We start from the raw sequence: 22,104 nt of genomic DNA on the forward strand, positions 1-22,104 counted from the left end.
TATGAAACCACTGAGACTGTCAAATCAAACAAACAAACAAAACCAGCGAACAGTGAGTAGTACCCTCAAGCACACACGGCTTTGCAGTGGGCCAGCAGATCTGTTTCTAGAATTCCATTTATTTAAATGCCTAGCTTTGAGAAGAGTGACCAACTCCTACTGAGCAGTGTGTAGGTCCTGATGTAATGGGATTCCAGATCTTGCTGGTCCTTTAAGTACGACAGGGGCAGTAATAGTAATGCTACTTTTCAAGGACAAAGACAAAACACAAGCACACTCACACATAATGGTAAACTGAATTTATTTCCTTTTGGAAAACAATTCCAGTAATCTCCAGGTTCAGACCGCAGAGTAAACATTAATAACAGTAACATACAGGTTAGTTCAACTGATTCAAGAATTTGGCCGTGTGAAATCATTAAGGAAAGTCTTGAACACTCAAAGCTTCAAATGGTATCCAGGAAAAAAAATTCTTTGACAATCTACATAACAACTATTGCATATATGGTAATGCTATCTGTCATATCGCAAGGCTTACAAATATATATATGGGCCTTATTCAACTGTGGGTTCCTGCTCTGTGGAAAGAGTCTCTTCATATTTTTTGCAAGAATCTTCAGCAATAAAAAATAGTGTTAGATTCATCCGTTGTATACCAAAAGAGAGATTTCTAGACTGAAGTTTAAATGAAAGGAAGGCCGAACAGAGCTGTAATGGAACATAGCTATTACCTTCTCCCTCCTCCTTGAAAATGACACTTTTTCTTAAGCTATTGTTTTCCCCTCACACAGTATTATTATTATTTGTATCTTTCTTGAATAGGGCCCAAGTCCACTTGTCTTTATAAGACCATTTTAGTATCAGACAACATAATACATGTGCAACACTTTATATACAGGAAGTCTATCCGGTGCTCAAAAGTTCAAACACATGAACATCCAACAGTTTCGATAATACAGGTTTTATGGTACAATACAATGTTTCGGAATAATATACATTAACAATGAAAGTTTCGTGCAAAGAGTAAAACGTGTTCCCTTTTTGTGCCACAAAGAATTCTCTGGAAGAGACGGGCCTTGCACTAACTGCTGTGCTGGGTCATCGTATGATTCTGTAATGAAAAGAAAAGAAACAGCTTAGACACAAGACAGGCATTTATGTGCGAAAGAAAGATGCAAGAACAATTCCCCCAACATATCTCCCAGAATGATGGACTGGGAAGAGAATATGTTCGACCCCTCCTTGTTTCAAAGCAGCCAGAACCAGCGTTGTTATCAAAGAGAGGAGGTTTCCCCAGTTGTTCCACGCCAATATTCTTCTTCCCGCACGCCACAAGAAGGGCAACGCGCCCTCTCCAGGTAGGTTTGGGCTGACCTGCCCCAGTGAAGCTGCCTACCAGGTCAGCGGTTCTGGTGGTCGCTTACATACAGCTGCTGGTATATGCATTATGCAAATGAGAAGTGCATTTATTTGTCATAAAAGACCTTGCTGCCTACAAACCAAAAATATGGTCTGTGCTTCCTAGACTGCGGCACCGCTTCAAATGTTCTATTGCATTAAAACCTATTTCCCCCTAAACAGTACAGCACAGTATCTTCTGGCAAGAGTTGTTCTGTGCCCAGCAGGGAGCTCAAAGGCTGATGAGAAAACAGGAGGGGCTGCCACAGCCCTTCCTTCGGTCACCCAAAACCACAGGTATTTTTCCTCAAGTGAATGCAGTGCCTTATGTGAGGTGACACAGCACAGACTTTGGAGCCTGAAATGCTCCTTTCCCATGCGAGTAATCACCAAATCCAAGAGCAAACACAAGTTTCACCCTCCTTCCTACCCCTGCTCTAATCGAATCGACCACTTTTAGGGATGAAAGATGCTATTTCAATGCCTGCAGTGTCTCAGATTCTTCACAAGCACTAAGCAACGATCTAATGTGTATTAAGTCTTATACAGTGTAAGCCAGATCCACAGATAACCGAAAAAAGTCTGTGAATGAGACTTCTCAGACAACAGGGCAGCCAGTGGCTAGTGATGAATTTTCCCCCTAGAAATCTGGGCCAGATTTGGGCCAGTGACCCAGAGGGCAGAGGTGTCACATCCCACAATTTGCTCCCAGCACGCCCAGTCCATTCACTCGGCTTTATTAAATTAATCTATCTTAAACCCCCTCTGGACTAAACGCACTTCAGGATGAACCTGTTCCCAAAAGGCAGCCAGCATTTTCAACGAAGTGAACACCTACTGAACCATACCCTCCAGAGCCACCTATGAAAAGACACATGAAAACAGCTTTGGTGAAACAAATGTGAAATCCAGTGTGACCTCGGAGCAGCCTGAGACTTCTCCCTCCCTTCCTCCTCCTCACTCCCTACACTGTGCACGCACACAAACAATAGCTCATGGGACGTTTGGCAAGGAAAGGATCTTACAGTAAGACTGAGGAATTTTTAATGTAGTGCCATTCTCAAGATTAAAGGAAAATGACCCAGTGACACTTAAAGATGCAATTTCCAGATGTGAATACAAAATGATTTAATGCTGATGGCAGGAATTCCAGACTGTCCAAGGCCAGAGAGTGTTAACAAAATACACTCTACCACTTGATTTCATCTAGCTTATCCTTCCCATAAAATCATTTCAAAATGCTGCAAAGCAGAAACAATAGCTGCAGACTAAAATGTTGGCTGGTCACAGGTAATGGGCTCTAACTTTAAACCACAAAAGCAAGGAAATTAAGAGTTAAGCCTGACAGTCAGCCCTTTTGTCATCCTGTTGTGTCCATTTATTGCAGCACTTACAACATCACACCACAGGCTTATTGGAGACCCTGCAGTACCTAGAAATAACAGGGCAGGTTAAATACGGGGTAGCAGCCTGAATTCTGATTTTTTTCTCTCCTTCTGGGTAGGTGAAGTCACATACCAGTTGTTATGTTTCAGAGAGATATTTGGGAGGGGGTGTCTTTCTAACTTACTGAGAGCAAGCATGTCAGTCATGCCTATTTTTCATTTCTGTTTGCTAAGTGAAAAATGCATAATCAGTTTGAGGCTGGATGAACATTTTTGAGGCATGTGAAGCAGTCAAAAGGTGTTTTAGAAGTGTACGCATAACTCTGGTTGCAATGAAATTTTTGATTAAAAAAATAAAAAGGCCGAAATATGAAGGAAACAAAACACACCATAAGGACCGACTTGCCCCTGCTCTCAGTGTCCCTGACTCCTGTGCCCTTGTGCAAAATGAGATTCTCTAGAGATAACAAAGAGATAATACAATAGAAGAACACAAGTGTTGCACAGAAAAACGAGACAGGGCAGGATACAAACATGAGTAGATGCTTTGAGCAGTTAAGGCCTTGAACAGACAACTATACTTATTGTGAACAGGCAAAACAAAACACAGTTTTCCAAAGTAATTAAAGCTCCCCAAAGGTGAGGGACTAGGGAGAAACACCTATTCGGCTAAGTGGCAAAAACAAAGCACTTCAGAAGCATAACACTGACACGATGAACAGGCAAAGGATGGGAGGAGAGAGATAAGAAAAGGAGCAAAATTCTGTAATCCCACAGAGAGCCATATTCCACTCCACCAAAAGCCATCTATTGGAGACCCCATGTCTAAGTGACTGAAAATTGCAAACATTAATCCCAGTTATGAACTGTTGTTGTTTTTATGAGGGGTGTTGTGTTTAAAAATTTAGGGCAAAAATTCTCCTCCATTACCCGCACAGCAGATCTCGACTCCAATAGTCTCTTTGCCGTGTGTGCGGCGAGCTCCCCGCCTCCCCCGCAGTGGGAGTTCAGACAGGCGGGAACACAGAATTTGGAGCTCCCGCCAGCAGGGACACGGGGTGCGGTGCACCCAGGGAGAGCACAATATTACAGTGGGGATCCCCTGCGTGTTTCAGAGAGCTGCTGCTGAAACCGCACTAAAGACACGTTACGCAAGCTTGAGACGCCTCCCATGGAAACTTCAAACTAGTTTGCCTGAGTTCGGAGTAATTAGTACATCCACGTGCCAAAGAGAAGTCATTTTACTGAGTACAAGAGATATCATATGTTCGCCTTCTTTGCCTCCCCCAAATCTGACTGCACATAAGCCCATCTGTTTAATTATGAGGTAGTCTCCCTATGAAGCAAAAATTTCAATTTCCTACTTATGCATGAAAAAGGGAAAAATATTTTTTCTTAACGTACTCTTTCAGTAATAGATACATTAACATTTCCAAAAGCTGTGATTTCATGAGGAGAAACTAGTTTGCAAACACGAAGGCAAGGTTTGCATGCACAAAATGGAGGCACAGTGAAGCAGGTCTGTGTGTCACTGCACTTTTTACCACGTTAGACACAAACCAAGCCAGGAAAACTGTCCTACAGCCCCAGTTTCTCTGTCTCAGTACTATCTGGAATGCAGCTATATTACCTGGGAATACCTGAATTCAACATATTTCACAAGCAAAATAAACTCTTCAAATGTATTTGCCCTGTTCCGAGAGATAATTATTTTTGTTCGCAGACCCCAGAATCCCAACTGTTATGTGAACTGCTATAAAATAATATGCCACCAATTTTTTGGGTGAAAATGCCCTGAGATATCCCTGTTGTTAGTGCTAAGGAGTCAAAAACATGCACAGATTTCACTGCAATACTGGGTGGAAGAATCTCCTCTGCAAAAAAATATATTCAAAGATTTCTTTGCAGAAATGCTTGAGACAAAAGAGGTAATAATACTATTTGTTGTTTGGTATATGTCTTTGTGTTTCAGATGGAACGTGAGAAGCATTAGCTAGCAAAAAGTTCCTGCCCACAGCATCAAAATTAACGAAGAAAAACATATCCATGGATAGCCACAGACTCACTAGCCCATTAGAATCTTTAATGTGAACTGCGGTTGCGGTCAATTTAAATGTGACTTCTGTTTTTTATGACTAGATGAAACACAATACGGTTGTACCTGACAAACAGTGCAAAGAGGGTACACGTGAAGAAATACAAAGATGAAATGTAGATGCATTATTTCAACAGATGGTAACAGTACCACAGCAGCATGTTATTTTTTCCTTAGTTCAAGAACACAAACATAAGTAATCAATCATCACTGATTAAGTAATTATGGTGCCCTACATGTTATCACTTATCTGGAGTCCTTTATCTGTGTACATTACGGATCATCTGGTATTTTTTTGCATTCAAAAAAAAAAGCACCCCACCGCACTGCAATACGGTTCCAGGTTGTAAAGCAGAACTCTACATTACTATCAACCTTTAAGCGCTACAATTTTTTTCTTTTATTTATTTATTTATTTATTTTTAAACAAAAGCAATTGGTTTCCAACAGGCTGGATAATAAGTCTTTTGACCTGCATTCTTCTCTGACCCATTAAGGTCACCCCTGTGCTCGGGCACAGAGCTGACTTAGGAAATGCCTGCAAGTCCTGCATTTCATCTCCTGCCCACTCAAAATAAAGCTTTCTTTAAATGTGTCTGTACGGGTCCCTGAAGACCAGGGAGGCATCCCTGTAGTGGGCAATGGAGGGACAGAAGCTTCTGCCTTTATTAATGAATGCAGACCATTATGAGTCTGGCTGGCTCCTGCACTGTTCCCAGAAGCATATACTGTACGTGACTTAAAATGCTAGAATATTGACACAAAGCGAGCTGGGCACCCCTAAGGAAAATTACTCCTTGGATATAATGTAGGCTCGTAACAGCTATTAGAGTACAAAATAAAACCCTCCGGGATCAAACTGACATATACCGCATTCTACCTACTCCTCAAACATTAGAAGAATTTCTTTGTGAAGGCATTCTCAAGGACAGCATTAAACTGACTTTTGTAGCAATCTGCAACAGCTTTTTGGCTTACAGCTTTTAGTACTAAATCTCTAGTTTGAATCAATATAAGTACTATATCTTCCACATTAATCAATACATTTGGCTCAATACATGTTCTATTAAATTATACTTTCTAATCAAGATTTTCTACTTCTCTTCCCTGCTTTTTATTCCAATTTCTTACCCTGTACCATACTTCTCAAACTGTCTGCAGCTAACAAGAGGCTGTTGGATTTTCCAGAACCGAAGGGGAAGAAAGAAAGGCTGGCAGAAAAGGAAAGCTTAGCAAAACCTTAAGTGCAGTGGTAATGATGAATCAAAAACACAGTTTTATAGTGTCAAGATGGTTTCCAGAACGTGGGTCTGATGCTTTGTTACTGATCTGGTTGTTGTGATGCAGGACCTCTGATGCAGAGAGCTCTGCATCGGGCACTGCTGCAATACAGCATCAGGTGGAAAGGCAGGGGGAGCAGGGAAGAGGAGTATGTAGTGGTAACACCAAAACCAAATAAATGAAACTTATTCAGGCATAACCACAAGAAAAATCTCAGAAGAGTCTGATTTTCATACCCTTCCTTCAAACGTGTGCTGCTTCAGTACTGCGGCACAGAGCTTCTTGTCAAAGCCCCATTATACTGTGGCAGGGTTCACTCCTGGTAAACTGTAACATGATTATACCCAAGACTACAATGATGAGATATTTAGATTTGTGAGATACTATGATTAAACACATACTATAAATTAAGATGTAAAAAGATATTATTTAGTCCAGGTCTTTGGGGATATTTGAAACATTTGGATGGGAGATGTCTCCAGCAATCCGAGTGATGTACACTGTTAGAGTAAATGGCTTTTCCACACCTGTGCCAGAGGTTTGGTGGAATGTGGTTATTCTTCGTAGGCAGAGAATATGAAATGTAATGTCAAAATGATAAACATGTATATACTGCAGGCATTTGCCACCGTCTTACAGATCAGAAATGCTGCACTGATGTCCCTCGCTTACAGTCAGCTTCTCTTTTTCTTGTCTCTGTATAATACCTGCAGAGAAACTGTTGCTTTTTCTTTTGACATTTAACATCATCTTACTCAGCTCACAATCACATCTTATAATACTTTCTAGATGACACTGTGTCACCATTAAAGAAAAAGGTGAAATAGCATAATAAAAGAGAAGAACAAGAATTCATAGAATTTAAAGACAGAGAAGACCCATTAGGGCGCTTTCTCCACCCATCTTGCCGGTGTCGGATTATTGCCTATAGTGTAATTTCAACTGTTTTGCCCAGTCCAATTTTAATTAGAGCTTCCAATGCTTCTCTTGGGAGATATTTCACAGCTTCGTAGACCTCAGGGTTAGAGTTTTTTTTCTCCTGATGTTCATCCCAGGAGAGGAAGAGGCTCAGCCAGCCCCAAATCACAGATGGAACCAAATCTGCATAGTCAGAAGCTGGTTTCAGTAGAATATCTGGGAGATTTCAAAGCATCTGAAAGCCGTAAACTTCCTTTCAATGCCCAAAAATGTTAAGGCTCCAGCTCCACGGCTGCTGCAAGCAATTAATAAGATTCTGTTCCATGGGCTTCTCAGGCTCAGTTGCTGCACAGGTGAAAATGCAGTATAGGTGGGATTTGTGTTCCCACAGTAAGGGTAACCAACTCCACAGTCCACGTTCACCAAATGAAGTAACTGAGGGTTAGGGACCTATCTATGTCTGTTCTATGCTATAATCCTTAATTGTACTGACAGCGCATCCACGAACACTCAGACTGTAAACATTTCTGTATTTCTCACACAGGTGAAGTACAAAAAGCGCAAATTCAGTTGAAGCTCATGAACGGATGATGTGACCCTAGATTATTCTCCCTCCCAGGCCCATCCTTTCCTTTCAAAAGACACAAACTAGAAGAAATTAACTTAAACTTTTATATCTGAAATCAACAAATGTTTCTGATGAATTTTATTCGAGGAATTACAATGTTTCTGACACAAAAATGACTACATATTCAGATTTCAACGGTCACACTTATCCCGAGTGAATGAAGGAGCTGGAGAGCAGATGATGTCTAATAGTTTTTCATATGTGAAAACGAGGAAGCCAAATGGTGACTGTGGAGTTCTGGACAGAATAGAAAATTCCAGGCAAAGTGTCCCTGCCACCAGCATCTCCAGTACTGCAGTGCAGCTGGCAGAGCAGGAGGAGCACCAATGAACTCCTAAATTCACTAAAGCAGGCATGGAGTTTCATCCTAGCCAAGTTTGATCACCAGCACAGACCTAACAAAATACAGTCTCTGAAACTTGAGATTCCCAAGGAAATAAGCATTTGATCTGAACTAAACCAGAGCTATTTCCACAACAAAGAAGGGGCCAAATCTCAAGAGAATCTGTGTTCCCGTAAATAACCACTTATGTACCCATAAATACCACTTATGTGTGGCGAGTTGATGTTTACCAGCCTTTGAGAATCAGGCCTGTTCTCAGACATGCTGGCCAAATAGGTGGTCATCTTAGGTCATGATTGACCACTGCTGACAATGATAATTTAGGAAAGTCTACCCTGAATTGCAGTTATTCATATACATTAGTTCACCTAAGCTATGTGATTTGATATCATATTAATGCCTCTGAAGTGGCATGACTGCTAACCAGATCGTAATCTTTACTGTACTTACGTAAAACTCTCAGTGTTCTGGTTCTTCTACTCAAGCATTACCAGCTGGGCCAGAGAAAGCCAACCCATAAAAAAATCTCGTATTGGATAGCATGTTCTCAGGGATGCAGACTGAAATTAAAACCAAACCCAAACCAAACCAACCAAACCAAACCAAACCAAACCAAAACCCCCTGATTCCTATTTTTCTTCGGAGACTTCCAGTAAGTCATTAGCAAAATGTCAGTGATTCCTTTTTGGATTCATTATTATATGTGAGTACGTATATCACAGATTTGTTGTATGGAAAAGAATGACATATATTCCTAGGTACAGAAAATAAGACCTTCATCGTTGTCACCAGAAGAATAAATAACCCAAACACAGGTGTCTGTTCACCATCATTGCACCTTCCTTGTTATGAGCATTGGCAGGGGGCTCCTGGTTAAGCCTCTGACATAAATCAGAGTAGTTTCAAGGCTGTTTTAACCTATGGTGCCAGGCAACAGCCTTCCATAAGCCTCCCTTACCATGTTTGGTGTTCACTGAAATGCAATGGAACCTACAACAACTTCTTGCATTTCAGGCAAGGTGTCCCTGGCTTCATGGGCAAGGTGCCTGTATTACCCCCATAAATTATAAAATGATGGTGGTGGGGAGAGAGGGCAATGGTTAGGACATGTTCACAGCAATTCACTGAAAGTGGGAAATCTTCCTGTTCTTTTATGCTGCAAATGGGCTGTACTACTGATCAGGATCCAGGCCTAAGCCTTCTTTGTAGAAAAACAAGGCTTTTGTGGTACTGCAAATGTTTGAAATTAATACACAAGCATCCTTCCTCAATAAGAAAATTGTTCATTAAGTGGGAATAAAAGCTTGAACAAAAAAGGCAAAAGGAGGCACTTTTGAGAAATATATCAAAAGTCTTATTACTTTATTACTTACTACTTTAGAATATGGTTATGATTACTCTGGTATAAATTAAGAGTAACTCCTCTGAAACCAAGGGAGTTTCAAGATAAGGACAAGTAAGAAAAGAGCCAGGCTAGTAGGGTTTAAAACAAAGTGAATATTGCTCAGGTACTAATTGATTCTTGCACATCCTCTGCAGAGGCCACAGCCAGAAGTCGCTTCTACGTGTCAGACACAGCCAGGCAAAGAGCAAGCAGAACCCAATGCTGAGCAAATCCAGGTTTATCTGCAGCTATTGTACAACAGAGTAACAGGGGACAACAAGCTTTGATAGGCAATACTACCTAATAAAATATTCAGGGATTAAGTCGGTGTTTTACAGACACATATGTTCATGGGCTAGTTGTTGCTCTGCTTTAATTTTTTTCCTTGTTATGTTTAATTTATCATGCTAGTGCTCTCCAAACTACAACATCTGTAAACAAGTTTAAGTTTGACCTCCCTCCCAGTTTACATCCATGAGCAGAACTCCTACTTCGTGCTCTAATTTTAGATACCTTAAAGAGAAATAAATCTGCGTGGGGGAGAGAGAGAGAGGTAAAAAAACCCAAACAACAAAACCAAAAACCCATGTCTGACAATATGTGTTCATCCTACGTGAATACAAATTCGCCTAGCTGGGAGTGAGGAACTGGCTCCTGGAACTGGAGCTACACTATGTACAGATTCCTTTATAGGTCAAACCCAATTAAACAAACTACTACTAAATATTTAACAGCTCAGTGCAGTAATTAGTGACAAATAATGGAAGTTTAACATGATAATTGCACAGAAATGTCCTATTGGAAACATTATGCATTTCTTGCTTGTCCTGTTTCTCTCATATTCGCTGAATCCTGTTAGGTCTTTTCAGGGATTACACTGACAAATTAATCTGGATTTTACGCACATCTATTTGGTTAGCCATGAAGTTTTCAATGAGTTGTGAGAAGGGACCTTCCAAGTGGATCTTCTCAATCTTTTTTTTTTTTTACTTTCAAAGCCTGGAACATGCATTAATTTCTGATCTTAAACCAACTGCCAGGTCCAGAATTGAAGCGCCTGTCCATAGGATTCAAAAGGTCAACCAATTAAAATGGGGAAGCACACAGAGCTGTGATTTATATGCAAAGGGCAACCTTTAAAACAATGATCCTTTCCAGTTTTCCACAGGTGCATGTACAAGAATTCCTTTGAACGACATTACAAGTGAAATTACAAGTTTCTTGCTACGGCCTGAAAGGAAAGCGCTGTAACTTGTCTGCACTCTTATTATACGCACAGACACACCCCACGCTTGTATGGATCGCCGAGTTCACCTCCCCATCTCGTGACACAACTCTGGGCATTGTGCTGATCAGGTGACAAAGGGACAGCCTGGAATCTGGATTCCCTGCACATTGCCAGCCGGTGCGTGGGGCCCTGTACAACAGCACTCAGCACACTGGAGGTTACGGATCAGCCCCAGATTAACACAAAGCGACTAACACCGTTTGTGCTCAGCTAAAAGGAAATCCTGAATCAGCCTAGTTTTAAAATCCCAAGACCTGGATTTTGTACATGGAAATCATATTTGGAAGTAACCCAGTTAGTAAGCATACATACACCAACTTAAGACAATGTATAAGTGGACTGCTGTGCACTTTGTATCCTGAAATCACGAACATGAATGAAAATACGTTCCCTCATTCATATTACGTCAATTTTAAAATGTGTAGGAAAGAAAAGGAAAAACTATGGCCTTCTGTTAGCTCTCTTCCTCTACTAAACTCTCCAAAATCTGTTGCACATTAGTCCATCTTTTTCCTTCAAGACAGTTTGCAAGGAAAGCCAGATTGAGAAGATTTGATGGTAACAGCCAAAGTTTTCTGAGCTAATAAGCAGAGGACCCCACGGCTTTTGCTCTGTGACTCCCTTCACAACTGCCTACTGTGCCAGCCCGTCTTGGACATCTCACAGCCCTGCTCTTCAAACAAGGAACAGTGGGAACTGTGACAGTGCTTATGTGGCAGGCTTGGGGTGTGTGCACTAATAACAAATCTACTTGTTGGAAAAGAAAATAAGGACAATCTTTTTGTCTTTGTAGCTGGTAACTAGTTAGACAGTTAAGAACCCTATGCTGAAATGCTGTATTCTTACAGCAACCTTGTTGGAGTTCTCTCCTTTTCACTTTAAGAAACTCCACATTGTAAAGGTGACTTTTAGAAAGACCAGAGAGCTACTTTGCCCTTTATAACAAAGTCAGTACTTCTCTAAATTTTGTAAGGACACACACTGTAAATCAATAAATCTGGAGCGTTTACTGACATGTGGTACCAGGACAATAAAATTTTATGTCTGTCATTGTGGTTGTTGGTTGTAAAATGCAGAAGTCTGGATTCTCTATTGTCTTCTGTTTTGTTGTCATTTGCATTTGTGTAAAAGAAGTGTGAAATGTGACCACAGTTAATGGGAGAAATTTTACTCCCACTTTCTCCTGTTTTCAGAACCTATAAAAGAGGGAAGACAGTGAAGCCCAACTCCTATGTTTTAACACTGCCCACTCACCCCTTGCTCCCCCCCAAAAAAATCAAGAAGTACTACACAAAGAATCATTCTTTTATGCCTTTTTCTTTCTTCCCCGTGAGGGAACAAGTATCCTCCTACCAAATGTCATTCTTTGCGGTTGGTCATTCCAGCTCCTGTCACACAGCTGGCCAGTGACACGTTGCGTCTCCGACACATTGTTAGATCCTGCCTTGACCCTGCACTGTCAGTCGGAGAAATGCCCCCCTGCCACCTCTGGGTTTGGCTGGGGATGCCATGGTACTCCTGTCTCCTGGGCCATCGTCTCCTGCCAGGGGATCCAGCCTCGAGCAGCTGCTGCTCTCACCCCTTATTGCCCGTTAGGACTGGTTTTTAGAGTGGCCATCTTCTGACAGAGTGAAAAGAATCACATTTAGGAGGAATGTAACTGAAGACAACACTTACACTCATTTGCTATCTGTGTTTAGTTCCAAGGTGTCTGGAATACCGAAGTTTAATTCCTTTGCAAAAAGATGTGCTGTAGCTATGGTGAGGCTAATCTATAACCCTCGCAGTCTTATATAATTTGCTACTCCAAGTTAATTTTAATTCATTACAATAAAACCCACCTAATTAAAATAACTCTTTAAAGTGAAGTATTAGCTTGATCCTATGGAAAAAAAAAAAAGCGCAGAATCTTCACTATCGGAGGGTGATTCTTCATCATACCACAGTGCACACTTACATAAATTCAAAGGTAAGCTATAAACAAGTACCCACAGCAGAAGTGCCATGCATAAAGGGGCAGGCAACAGGAGGCCTGCTTTCTAATCAGCCCTCAAAGGAACCTGCCACACAGAAGTGGCACTTATTCTAATTTAAAGCTCTCACAGTTACTTTACCTTGGCAAAATTTATAAACTAATAACTTCAGTAAACAGACTGGCACTCCAAACAGAAAAACAAACCCAACACAACGGTTCAGGCCCGCAGAGAATGCAGCTTTCCCAGAAAGGCACTGTTTTCAACAATGAGATAAAACAGTTTTTTGGGGGCTACTCTCATGGTCCCTGATGCTCAGTAACAGTTCTGCACTGTGCTATCAGCATCAGCAAGATCTGTACTGTCACCTCACTGCGGTCTACAGCCTACCAGCCCCGCAAATCTTTTCAACATCTTAAGGCATTTTACACACCTGTATATTCGTGTGCTGGTGGGCTCAATTAAAGAAATACTGGATTTGAAAGAGCTGCTCTGGGGCTACAGCTTTCCCTTAAAATGTCACTAGATTGTGAGGGCAATCTGCTTTCAAAAAATCACTTTAAAAACATGTTTAGTATTTGCAATTAAAGCTCATGTTCTTTCTCATTTCTATGATTTATGACTCTTAGTAACTGTTAAAAATTACAAAAATTATACGGTTCTCCGTTTACATACACAAAGAAGAAAAAAGAAAAGCAGAAAGCAATAATAAGGGCTAAGCAGAAAATCTCTGGAATATGTACAGCACAATATTGGATTTTTTTTTTTATTATATTCTAAAAGACACCACTTTGTGAAAAGTTCCTTTTCAAATCAAAGCAATACTACAGTAAAAATACTGCAGGCAACATTTCTAAGACACAATGCAGTTTGTGTCAGAACGCTCATCACTTCAGGCTGACCTGTCAAACTATCTCAGGGAAGACAGTAAAAAGGCAAATCTGCTACTTGGTAAGAAACTTCTGAATGGCAAAAAGTGTGTGTTGCTCACAAACCCCAGAACGCTGTGCACTGTTAACCGAGCTGTACTGATGGTTACAGCAGATGTCCGTCCCTTCCTACTGCTTACAGGCACACCTGCTTGGGCCGTGCTCCTCGGACCACGGAGAGGAAGCCAACATTTTGAAGCTCTAGCAGAAGAAAACAAATTTAAAAAATCTGTGCTCAGATGAGTGATGTGGAACCGAGATGAGAATTTAGTACTACACACAGATACCCGCTATCAGCAACAGAGCTATGTCGTGAATGCGATACGGGTGAAATCAGCAAGATGGCATTTTTGAACCTTGATAGGCAATTTCTAGCACCTGCATTTTCAGGGGATTCTCAGCACCTTGTAGAATCCAGCCCCCCACACCCCACCCACTTCCTTAAGGGACCCAAGGTGCCCCTTTTTAGGCATCAGGGGCTAACATTTTGGCTACGGGGCTTTTCCAGTAGCTAACACAGTTGTCAGGACAGTCCACAGAACTCAGCAGAGCATCATTTCTAAGGGTTTTTGAAATCATCACTTTTTATAGATACTTTTCTCTATTAATTTCTGCACAACAGTGCAACATCTGCAGAGACTTATCATTCTCTGCTAAACTGTGTATATTTTCAGACTAATTCCTATACAGTCACTGTATATTTTTGTAAATCTGGGTGGCCTAAACATTCAAACCTTGGGCCACCATAGTTCTCAGTGTACATTAAAGCATTCATAAGGCTGCCCAAACTTATGCCAACTCATAATTGCCCCCACAGGATTGCTGTATCAATTAAAAATCCCAGGAATTCATCAGAGTCTGAGACACGCCTTAGAGGACCAAAAGAAAGTGGTACAGAACTAGCTAGCAAAATAAACAGGAATTTCTGTGCACTGAGGGAATCCTCGGCTGTCTGACTAAGGTACCTTTTTTACTGGCAGGGGATGCAAATTGGAGCCCGAGGATCTGCACTTTTATTTTCAAAGCACTTTGCAGACATCAACCACTTCACCTTCACACCATTGCTGTGAGGGAAGTAAATATGTACAGTTCCAGTATCCTCTGTTTTCTGGAGGTGCAAAGAAGCACGGGGCATTTTTACAGGCGCAGTCTGTGTTCACACACAAAAGGGAGCTTTTGACAACCTCTTCCTTCGTGGGCAAGTGAGCTTCCCAAGGCCACCGAGGGAACTGGTGGCAGAAGAGGCATTAATGGAGAGATCCTGCTACCCAGCCTGGTGCTAAGTCCACTCTGCCTCTCCTGCAACACATCGAAGCAACTCACTGAATTCCAGTTTACACTGCTTTGCTGTAGAGGACAGATTACAGCATGTCATCCTCTATAATCTCTCCTGTAAGAGGGATTCTATACGCTTCCCAGGGACCCCCTCTTTTCCTTCCCCCCACAAACGGTGATAAGGTTAGAGACAAGTTGTTTTCTCAAGGCTGAGATCAAAAATGGCTCTGTGTTTTGCTAAGCATTCCTCTGAAGCATGGGCAGCGCGTGCATGTGTGTCTGAAAACAACCCCAATGAAAGGAAGGAATGAGAGATGCTAAACAATGCTGCGCAAAGTTGCAGACTGTTCGGCTACAGGCCAGAAAATGAATCCAATTTTTCATTCTGTCATTATAAATATTTCAGTGCAAATGGTACTGATTTTCTGCAACTGTGGTTAAGCAAAGGGCCTCTGAGTGAATATTTAAGGAAAAAAAAAAAAAAGGAAAAGAAGAGGAAGAGGGAAGGGGAAAAAAAGAATGAGAAAGAAGAGGGAGGGGGGGAAATTAAGGTTAGCAACCAATTAATTTCAAACTTTCGCTGTAAAAGATTCTGGGAAAAATTCTACAGTGATGCAGTGTGTGACTCAAAGAAGGGGGAAAAAAAACATTTACTCTGCTCTTCTTCTGACAGTTTCTCATAAAATATCTGCAGTCCATCTATCTTTTAGTACTCCAGGCTTCTCTGGAGAGCAGAAAATAGTAGTTTAAAGCTCACTTCAGTGCCAGTCTGCGGGAGATTGCTTTCCACAGGACCCCTGCTGATGGAGGCCTAGGGGAAGAGGCCCAGGAGTTATTCAATCAGTCCAAGGCTCTGGGGCGGCCGAGGCTCCTTTGAGGGCTGATTATAAAGCTGCCCTCCTGTTGCCTGCCTCCGAACAGAACGAAATGAGCAGCCTCTTGCTGAGCAGATTCTGCAAGAAGGAATTTCACCTGTCATGGAGTTTGTCAGAATTTCAGGATTTATCTTGGTGCAAAATTAATAAAATACCAACTAGGATTTCAGCCTGACTACTCAGCTGTGTCATCTCAAAGTGATCTTTCACCTAAGAAAACCTGGACGCAGAGCTACTGGAGTCATTCTTGCCCTACTTTTGCTCGGGAGCTTCGGCAGGATGCTATGACTAAATAACACAACGATGAGAGGTGGATTTCCTGACAATTACACCCAACGTCAAGTACTGGGTGGGTGCTACCGCCCTAACGTGTGACCTTCCACCTTATTTCTGGGGTTCCTAAATCTTCCTGGAATAAGCTAGGAATCTGAAATAGAAAAAGATCCTTTCTGCAGTTTGTAACCTAGCAAGTCCCTTAAGGCAGCACATCTGTTAAGTTCATACACTGGTATTCCAGGTCTGGATTTGATTTATAAGTTTTAAAGGAATACAAACAACGGACTACGTAAGATTACATTCAGTGAAACACAGCAAATTAATATTGCTGTGACAGTCAAGCACACGGTCTTTTAACCATATTCTGAGTCTAATATTGCAGTAAGGTGCCAGGTTGATAAAGCATCATCTCAAACCTCTGTGAACTGAGTTCAGCTCTTTCGAAGCTAGAGTCTCACCGGTCTTTTGACAGTGCCTTACAGCAATAATAACAATAAAAAATCTTTGTACGCTACCAATTTAAGTAAGATTGTGCTAGTTTATAGCACTTGGTCACATGAATTTCAAGTCTCAGGTAGAAGCAATTAACTTGCAGCCTGCAAGAGACCTTTTCAGCTAAAAGAGGAGATCAACCTGTAGAAAATAAAAGTCGTCAGCTAAGCCAGCTGATGGGTAAATAAATATTATTCCATTTACAATGACCTTGGTTCAGATCCTGACACGGAGAAACAGAGAGCCACTGTAACAAGAAACAGCAAAATATGTCCAGATTGGGAATAAAGATGCATTTGCCATTTAATGTTTCTTACCCTACGTTGTGGCAATTTCTGTATACTCTTCAAAGCTGTTTGCTCTTTGAAGTAACAAATCTACCTTTCTGTCTATTTGCTCATCAGCATTTTCTAACCAGAGCTTAAACCAAATGGTAACACATCCCTTTACTACCTCCTCACCCTTTAAATGGCAATTCAACACTAATACACATCATAAAGCCACCTTTACCAGGCAGTAGTAGTCTGACAGTTTTAACACCAAGAGATGTCACAGTAAAGAGAGAGAGAGAAAGCACGCAAGTGAAGGCACAGATGGTGGGAGGGGACACAGGGTGCTCTCAGCAGGCTACAGTAGAGATGCATTAACTCCACAGAGGGATAAGGGCTTCCCACCAGTACAATCATGAATTATAACTGAGCATGGGAGTGAGTTCTTAGTGCCGGTCTCGCGGCAAATACACTCTTCTATTTTCCTGCACAATCACCTTTCACCTTTACAAATGCAAAGCAAAGCAAAATGTGCCACTAATATTTCTTTATACCACATAGCACACATCTATATGCACAAAGTATGGGGGGAAGCAGTCTTCACCGACACAGAGTGTCCCCAGGCAGATTTACACACCCATGATCAGTGCCTGTGCCTGGCGATTCCGCTGCAAAATGAGACTATAACAATACAGATAAACAACTAAAGCTGCACGTAGAAATGTGTGTAACTCAGCAGTATTGGTTCATGAGAACTGAATCATCTTCCTCTCTTCTCTTGTTAACAGGGTGGAGGACACTTGTTTTCAGCTTTGAACACAAAGGAAGCTCGACTTAAAAAAAATCACGAGAGCCTGCAAAAATCCACTCTTTTTCTCATCCAAAATCATATTTCAGCCTCAGTTTGATGAAAGCATGGTGAACTTGACCCCAATAACAGGTAGAAAAGCTAAATCTAAAAGCTGTTCCTCCTGGTTGGGGTTTTGTAATGAACAGCTCCAGTTGTGTAGCCATCTGCGTCTGAGACTTTTTGACTAATGTGTGGAATGGAGCAATCTTAATGATGCTCTTCCCCCCTCCCCACCGCCCCCCAAAAGAAGAGAAAGAAAAAGAGGAAAAAAAAGGAGAAAGAGGGAAAGCCTCCACTTTTGAGCCAAGATTGCTGTTTACTGGAGTTTTTTGGATGTGTCTCTTTATGAATCACTGACCACACCTTGTTTTCACAAACTATCTGCACCTCCTCCCTAGGGGAATTCATCCCCTCCCAACTTTCCTCCTACTCAATGAAACTATCAATGGAGGAAAACTTGTTATTTTAGGCGGCTGAAAATTTGACCAATTTTAAAGGATTCATTTACCATGCCTTTCACTTTCGTTTAAATCCTCAGTGTTCCTGTTCTAAATGACAGCACCGCAAGCGCTGCTTTTAAGCGCTATTCATCTTGCCTACCACATCTCAGCCTTTCACACAGAAGGCCGCTCTGTCTCCAACAATGGAGCCTTACTCCTCTATAGCTGGAGGGCAGAGACTGTTACGAGCTGTAGACTTGCTGCAAATATCACAATAAAGTATACAAATGTGAATTTCTCTTAAAATACAGGTTCAGCTCTGGAGGTACCTTGCTTTAGAAAACTCTGTCAAGGGCAAACTATATATCTTTCTCCAACATGCACAGCAGCCACCCAGTTGAAACAGCTTTTCCGAATGATCTAACATGTCAGTGGAAGCAGGATGCTTGTGAATTTTATACTTTTCTCCACTTTAGGTCTCTAATCGATAGTTTAGCTTCCTTCACACTTAATATATTCAATCTTGGCTTGGCAGCATATCTTGTGGAACATTAAAAAAACAAAGAACAAACATCCCCCTGTTGCTAGATAGACCAAAAGACCTGACCATGAGGCCTACCAGAAAGTTAATATTGGACTAAGAATAGATGACATGTCTAGCAGTAATTAACTCTCAATTGTAGAACAAAACCTATCCTGGAACTGAGAAGTCAACCACGGACACTTGACTGAGTATCTAGCGATTATTGCCAAATTTTGTGGTCATGCTTAACTTAAAGTTTGCTCATTATAACATCATTTTAATACAAAACCACACCTCCTCGTTGAAGGCTACCCACCTCTACGAGAAGACCACTACTCACTGAGCATGTGTAGTAAGAATGATGTTATAGATCTTGTATGCAAATATTGTAACCAATCAGCCCTACAGGACTGCCCTGAGGGCATGTGTATAGTAATAAGATTTTGTATAAATGATTGACACTTTTGTATTGCTGGTATGCTAGTTTGGTCTAGCATCCAGATTTGTCCAGCTCTGTAATAAAATCAATATCTTGTCTCTGTGTGCAGAATTTGGCTCATTTGCATGCACACTGGGTAAAGAACCCTGTTTTAGGGACAACACCCCCTCTCTTCAAAACCCTGGAGCTTGAGGAGAGGCAGGGCTACTGAGCTAAGCTCTGTGATGGAAGTAGGTAGGGCTCAGACTACAGATCTCAAGAGGTGGCAGGTTTGATGCTGCTGAGCCCCTCTACCTGTGCTTTGGGACACCGAAACCATGGGAGGGTGAGGAGGCTGAGGTATACAGGGATCACTGCAACCTTCTGCCAGTGCTGTGGAAGGAAGATCTCAAGAGGCAATCTTTCAGTGATAACATTGTGCCATCACTCGTTGGGAAACCTTAGGAGCAGTGGAGAGTGGAGCCAGGAATCAGGAGCTTATTCACAGGGATGGAGTGAGGGGGGGCAGCTGTGGGGTGGGGGGAAGTGAGACAGATTTGCAGAACTGGCCATGAAGCTCCTCAGTACACCATAGCTGGATGCTTCATAAAGTCACACTGATGGCAGTCCCGGAGATGGCCATCTGTTGTCAGCTCTGGGCCAGATGAAAGATAATATAACGGCAGCTACTGGTAGCTAACAGCAGGGCAGTTGTAGGAAGGAATGCATCCTAGATTGAAGGAGTGGTCCTTCCTGTTTAGCACAGAAAATCAGTCATCGATATCAACTACATTAGTAAGAAATTAATGGATGGACAATTAAGAGAACTGAACTGATCTAGCAGGGAAATTATTCAAATGCAAACAGAGTGCTTATTTCTTCTGCTTACTCCAGGTGTATGAGCCAACTGATCTGACTAATGGCAAGGTGTAGGCTGAAGTGTTCAGGGCACAGATGATAAAACCTCATTTTCTGCAAAGGGCAGAATTCCATTTCTAATGATTATTTGTGGGTCAGGGAATATATTTACTGCTTTCCTTGCTCTCAATCTACAGCAGGACTCACTGATGTTCACAGAGGTTTCTACAAGGACTGAGGGTAGAAATAGGCCTTTATGTAATAACAGAACTTCCCCATATTATTATGATGATTTATTTTTACAAGTGCCTTATCATTAGTATCAGCATCACTCAGCAGAAAAATGCCTTCTCAAGCACTGTTATTTCTATCCCGTTTCTTTCTTTGCCTTACAATCTTTCTATTTCTACTCCTTTGCCTTTTGTTTCCTTCTTCTTCTGCCCTTCTGAGCATTTTTCTGTGTGCAGCAACTTCTGATTTGCTTCTTTGGGCTAAAATCTCGATCTTGCACGCCCTGCTGTTCCATTTGCTAAAACAATCAGAAATCCTGATGTTAATGTTGACATGAAACGTCAGTGATATGCTTCAGAGTGAACACTTAACAAGACAAAGGAACAGTGGAGCTTATCTCCTGATAGCCATGGTTTCTTACCCTTTCAGACTGGAGACAACAAGTTTCACTTAACATATTTGCATGACACAGCCTTTGCAGTCACAAGGACCTCAAACTGTACCCTCCTACCTGATTCTGTAGAATCTGTTTAATGTTGACCATACAATGCAGTAAGGAGAACAGATCCAAAGTATGGGTTAACCTTTTTTGTTGCTATTGATTTTTTTGAAAATAGATACCTATGTTTTACAAAAGGAGTCCAAGCATACAAGAGCATAAACAGGAAGGAGTAGGCAAAATAGGGACATATATCCAAGCATATACACTTTTGGGTATGACTCTATGCCCCTTGAAAGAGAAGGAATAGACATTTTTCTTGTTTTTGTATGGGTCCTTTGTGGTTGTACCTCAGTACTTATTTTGGACAGTATATTTAGCTTCCAATCCTTTGCCATTTTACTGTTCCTTAAGTCTGATTTTATTTTCAAGATTAAAATGGTTTATTAAAAGGCAATATTGCTTACCTAACTGCTATGCTGTCTTTGTCAATTAATTCTGTAATTTCATCAATAATATCACTCAAACATCTGAAAACGCAAACCCATAATTGTGATTCAATTGCTCCAGAAATTTAAGAAATGTTCTCTCAGGGAATGTATAAGAGATGTTATGAACACATTGTTTCCTGACAATTTACAGGAAAAAGTGCAGAAAATTTCACAGGCTGACTGTTGCAGGCAGAGTTCTAAGTATATAGAGTATGTGGACACCAGTAAGAACTGTTAAACTCAGCCCGTCTTTGTCAAGCACTGTTTAGTGAAATCAAAATGGTCCCTGAAAATATCTGGCACTTTCGGCTTGGTGGGCTTTGCAAAGTGCTATAAATATTAATGAACTAACAAAGTACCCACAGGGAATGTTTACATTTGAATAGGCCAATCAAAGGTGGGTGAACTCACAAGCTCCAAACCTGGAAGTTTCTTATTTAGAAAATAATTACCACATGAAAACCTAATATGGCCGTAACACCCATCAATTCCCAGGAGGGAAAGGGCACTGGAAGGGAATTCAAAGTATTTTTTTTGGTATTTAAACTTTGTTTGACACTGAAGCAAAAGACTTGCAGGGGAAACACTTTGAAGGTATGTCCTTAAAGAGCCAATGCATGAGTGCCTCCACATGTTTCTCGATTGCCTTTTTGAGAAAATTTGCAAAGAAAACAATCCTTCCTTCTAGGGAAAGTAGTCTTAAGTGTCAGAAACACAAACCCAATTTTTTTAAATCCTGGAAGACATGGAAAAATACTCAAATGCATGTACTGGTGCCCACTATACATATCTGAAACAGAAAGCACAGTAAGGGTTCAGCAAAGAAAACCCACTCAAACAAATAATATTTGCAATGCATGCAGCTCTATCTGGTTTCCTCAAAACCTAATAATTAATTACAATCCTGGTATCTCTGGCACTGAAATTATCATCATCCTCACTCACTAGATGGAGAGGATGCATGGTTAAGTGGAGCCAGTTAGTACCAGACCTCACAACTCAATCCAGCCCTCCTGACTCCTAGATGTTTGCTCTGATGAAAGCA

General features: G+C 41.3%; 1 protein-coding gene across 16 annotated transcripts in view; it reads right to left on the reverse strand.

The window, feature by feature from the left end:
* Window positions 1–284: 284 nt before the first annotated feature.
* Window positions 285–22,104, reverse strand: part of ZNF521 (zinc finger protein 521) — a 235,677-nt gene continuing 213,857 nt past the window's right edge. For all 16 annotated transcript variants that reach the window (XM_065053371.1, XM_065053367.1, XM_065053366.1 and 13 more), the window contains one exon: window positions 285–1,111. In XM_065053371.1, coding sequence (XP_064909443.1) covers window positions 1,082–1,111 — 30 coding nt within the window. In that variant the 3' untranslated portion in view covers window positions 285–1,081. The remainder of the gene's footprint in view (window positions 1,112–22,104) is intronic.

Source organism: Columba livia, chromosome 2 (genome assembly GCF_036013475.1).
Source record: "Columba livia isolate bColLiv1 breed racing homer chromosome 2, bColLiv1.pat.W.v2, whole genome shotgun sequence".
Taxonomy (NCBI): Eukaryota; Metazoa; Chordata; class Aves; order Columbiformes; family Columbidae; genus Columba; species Columba livia.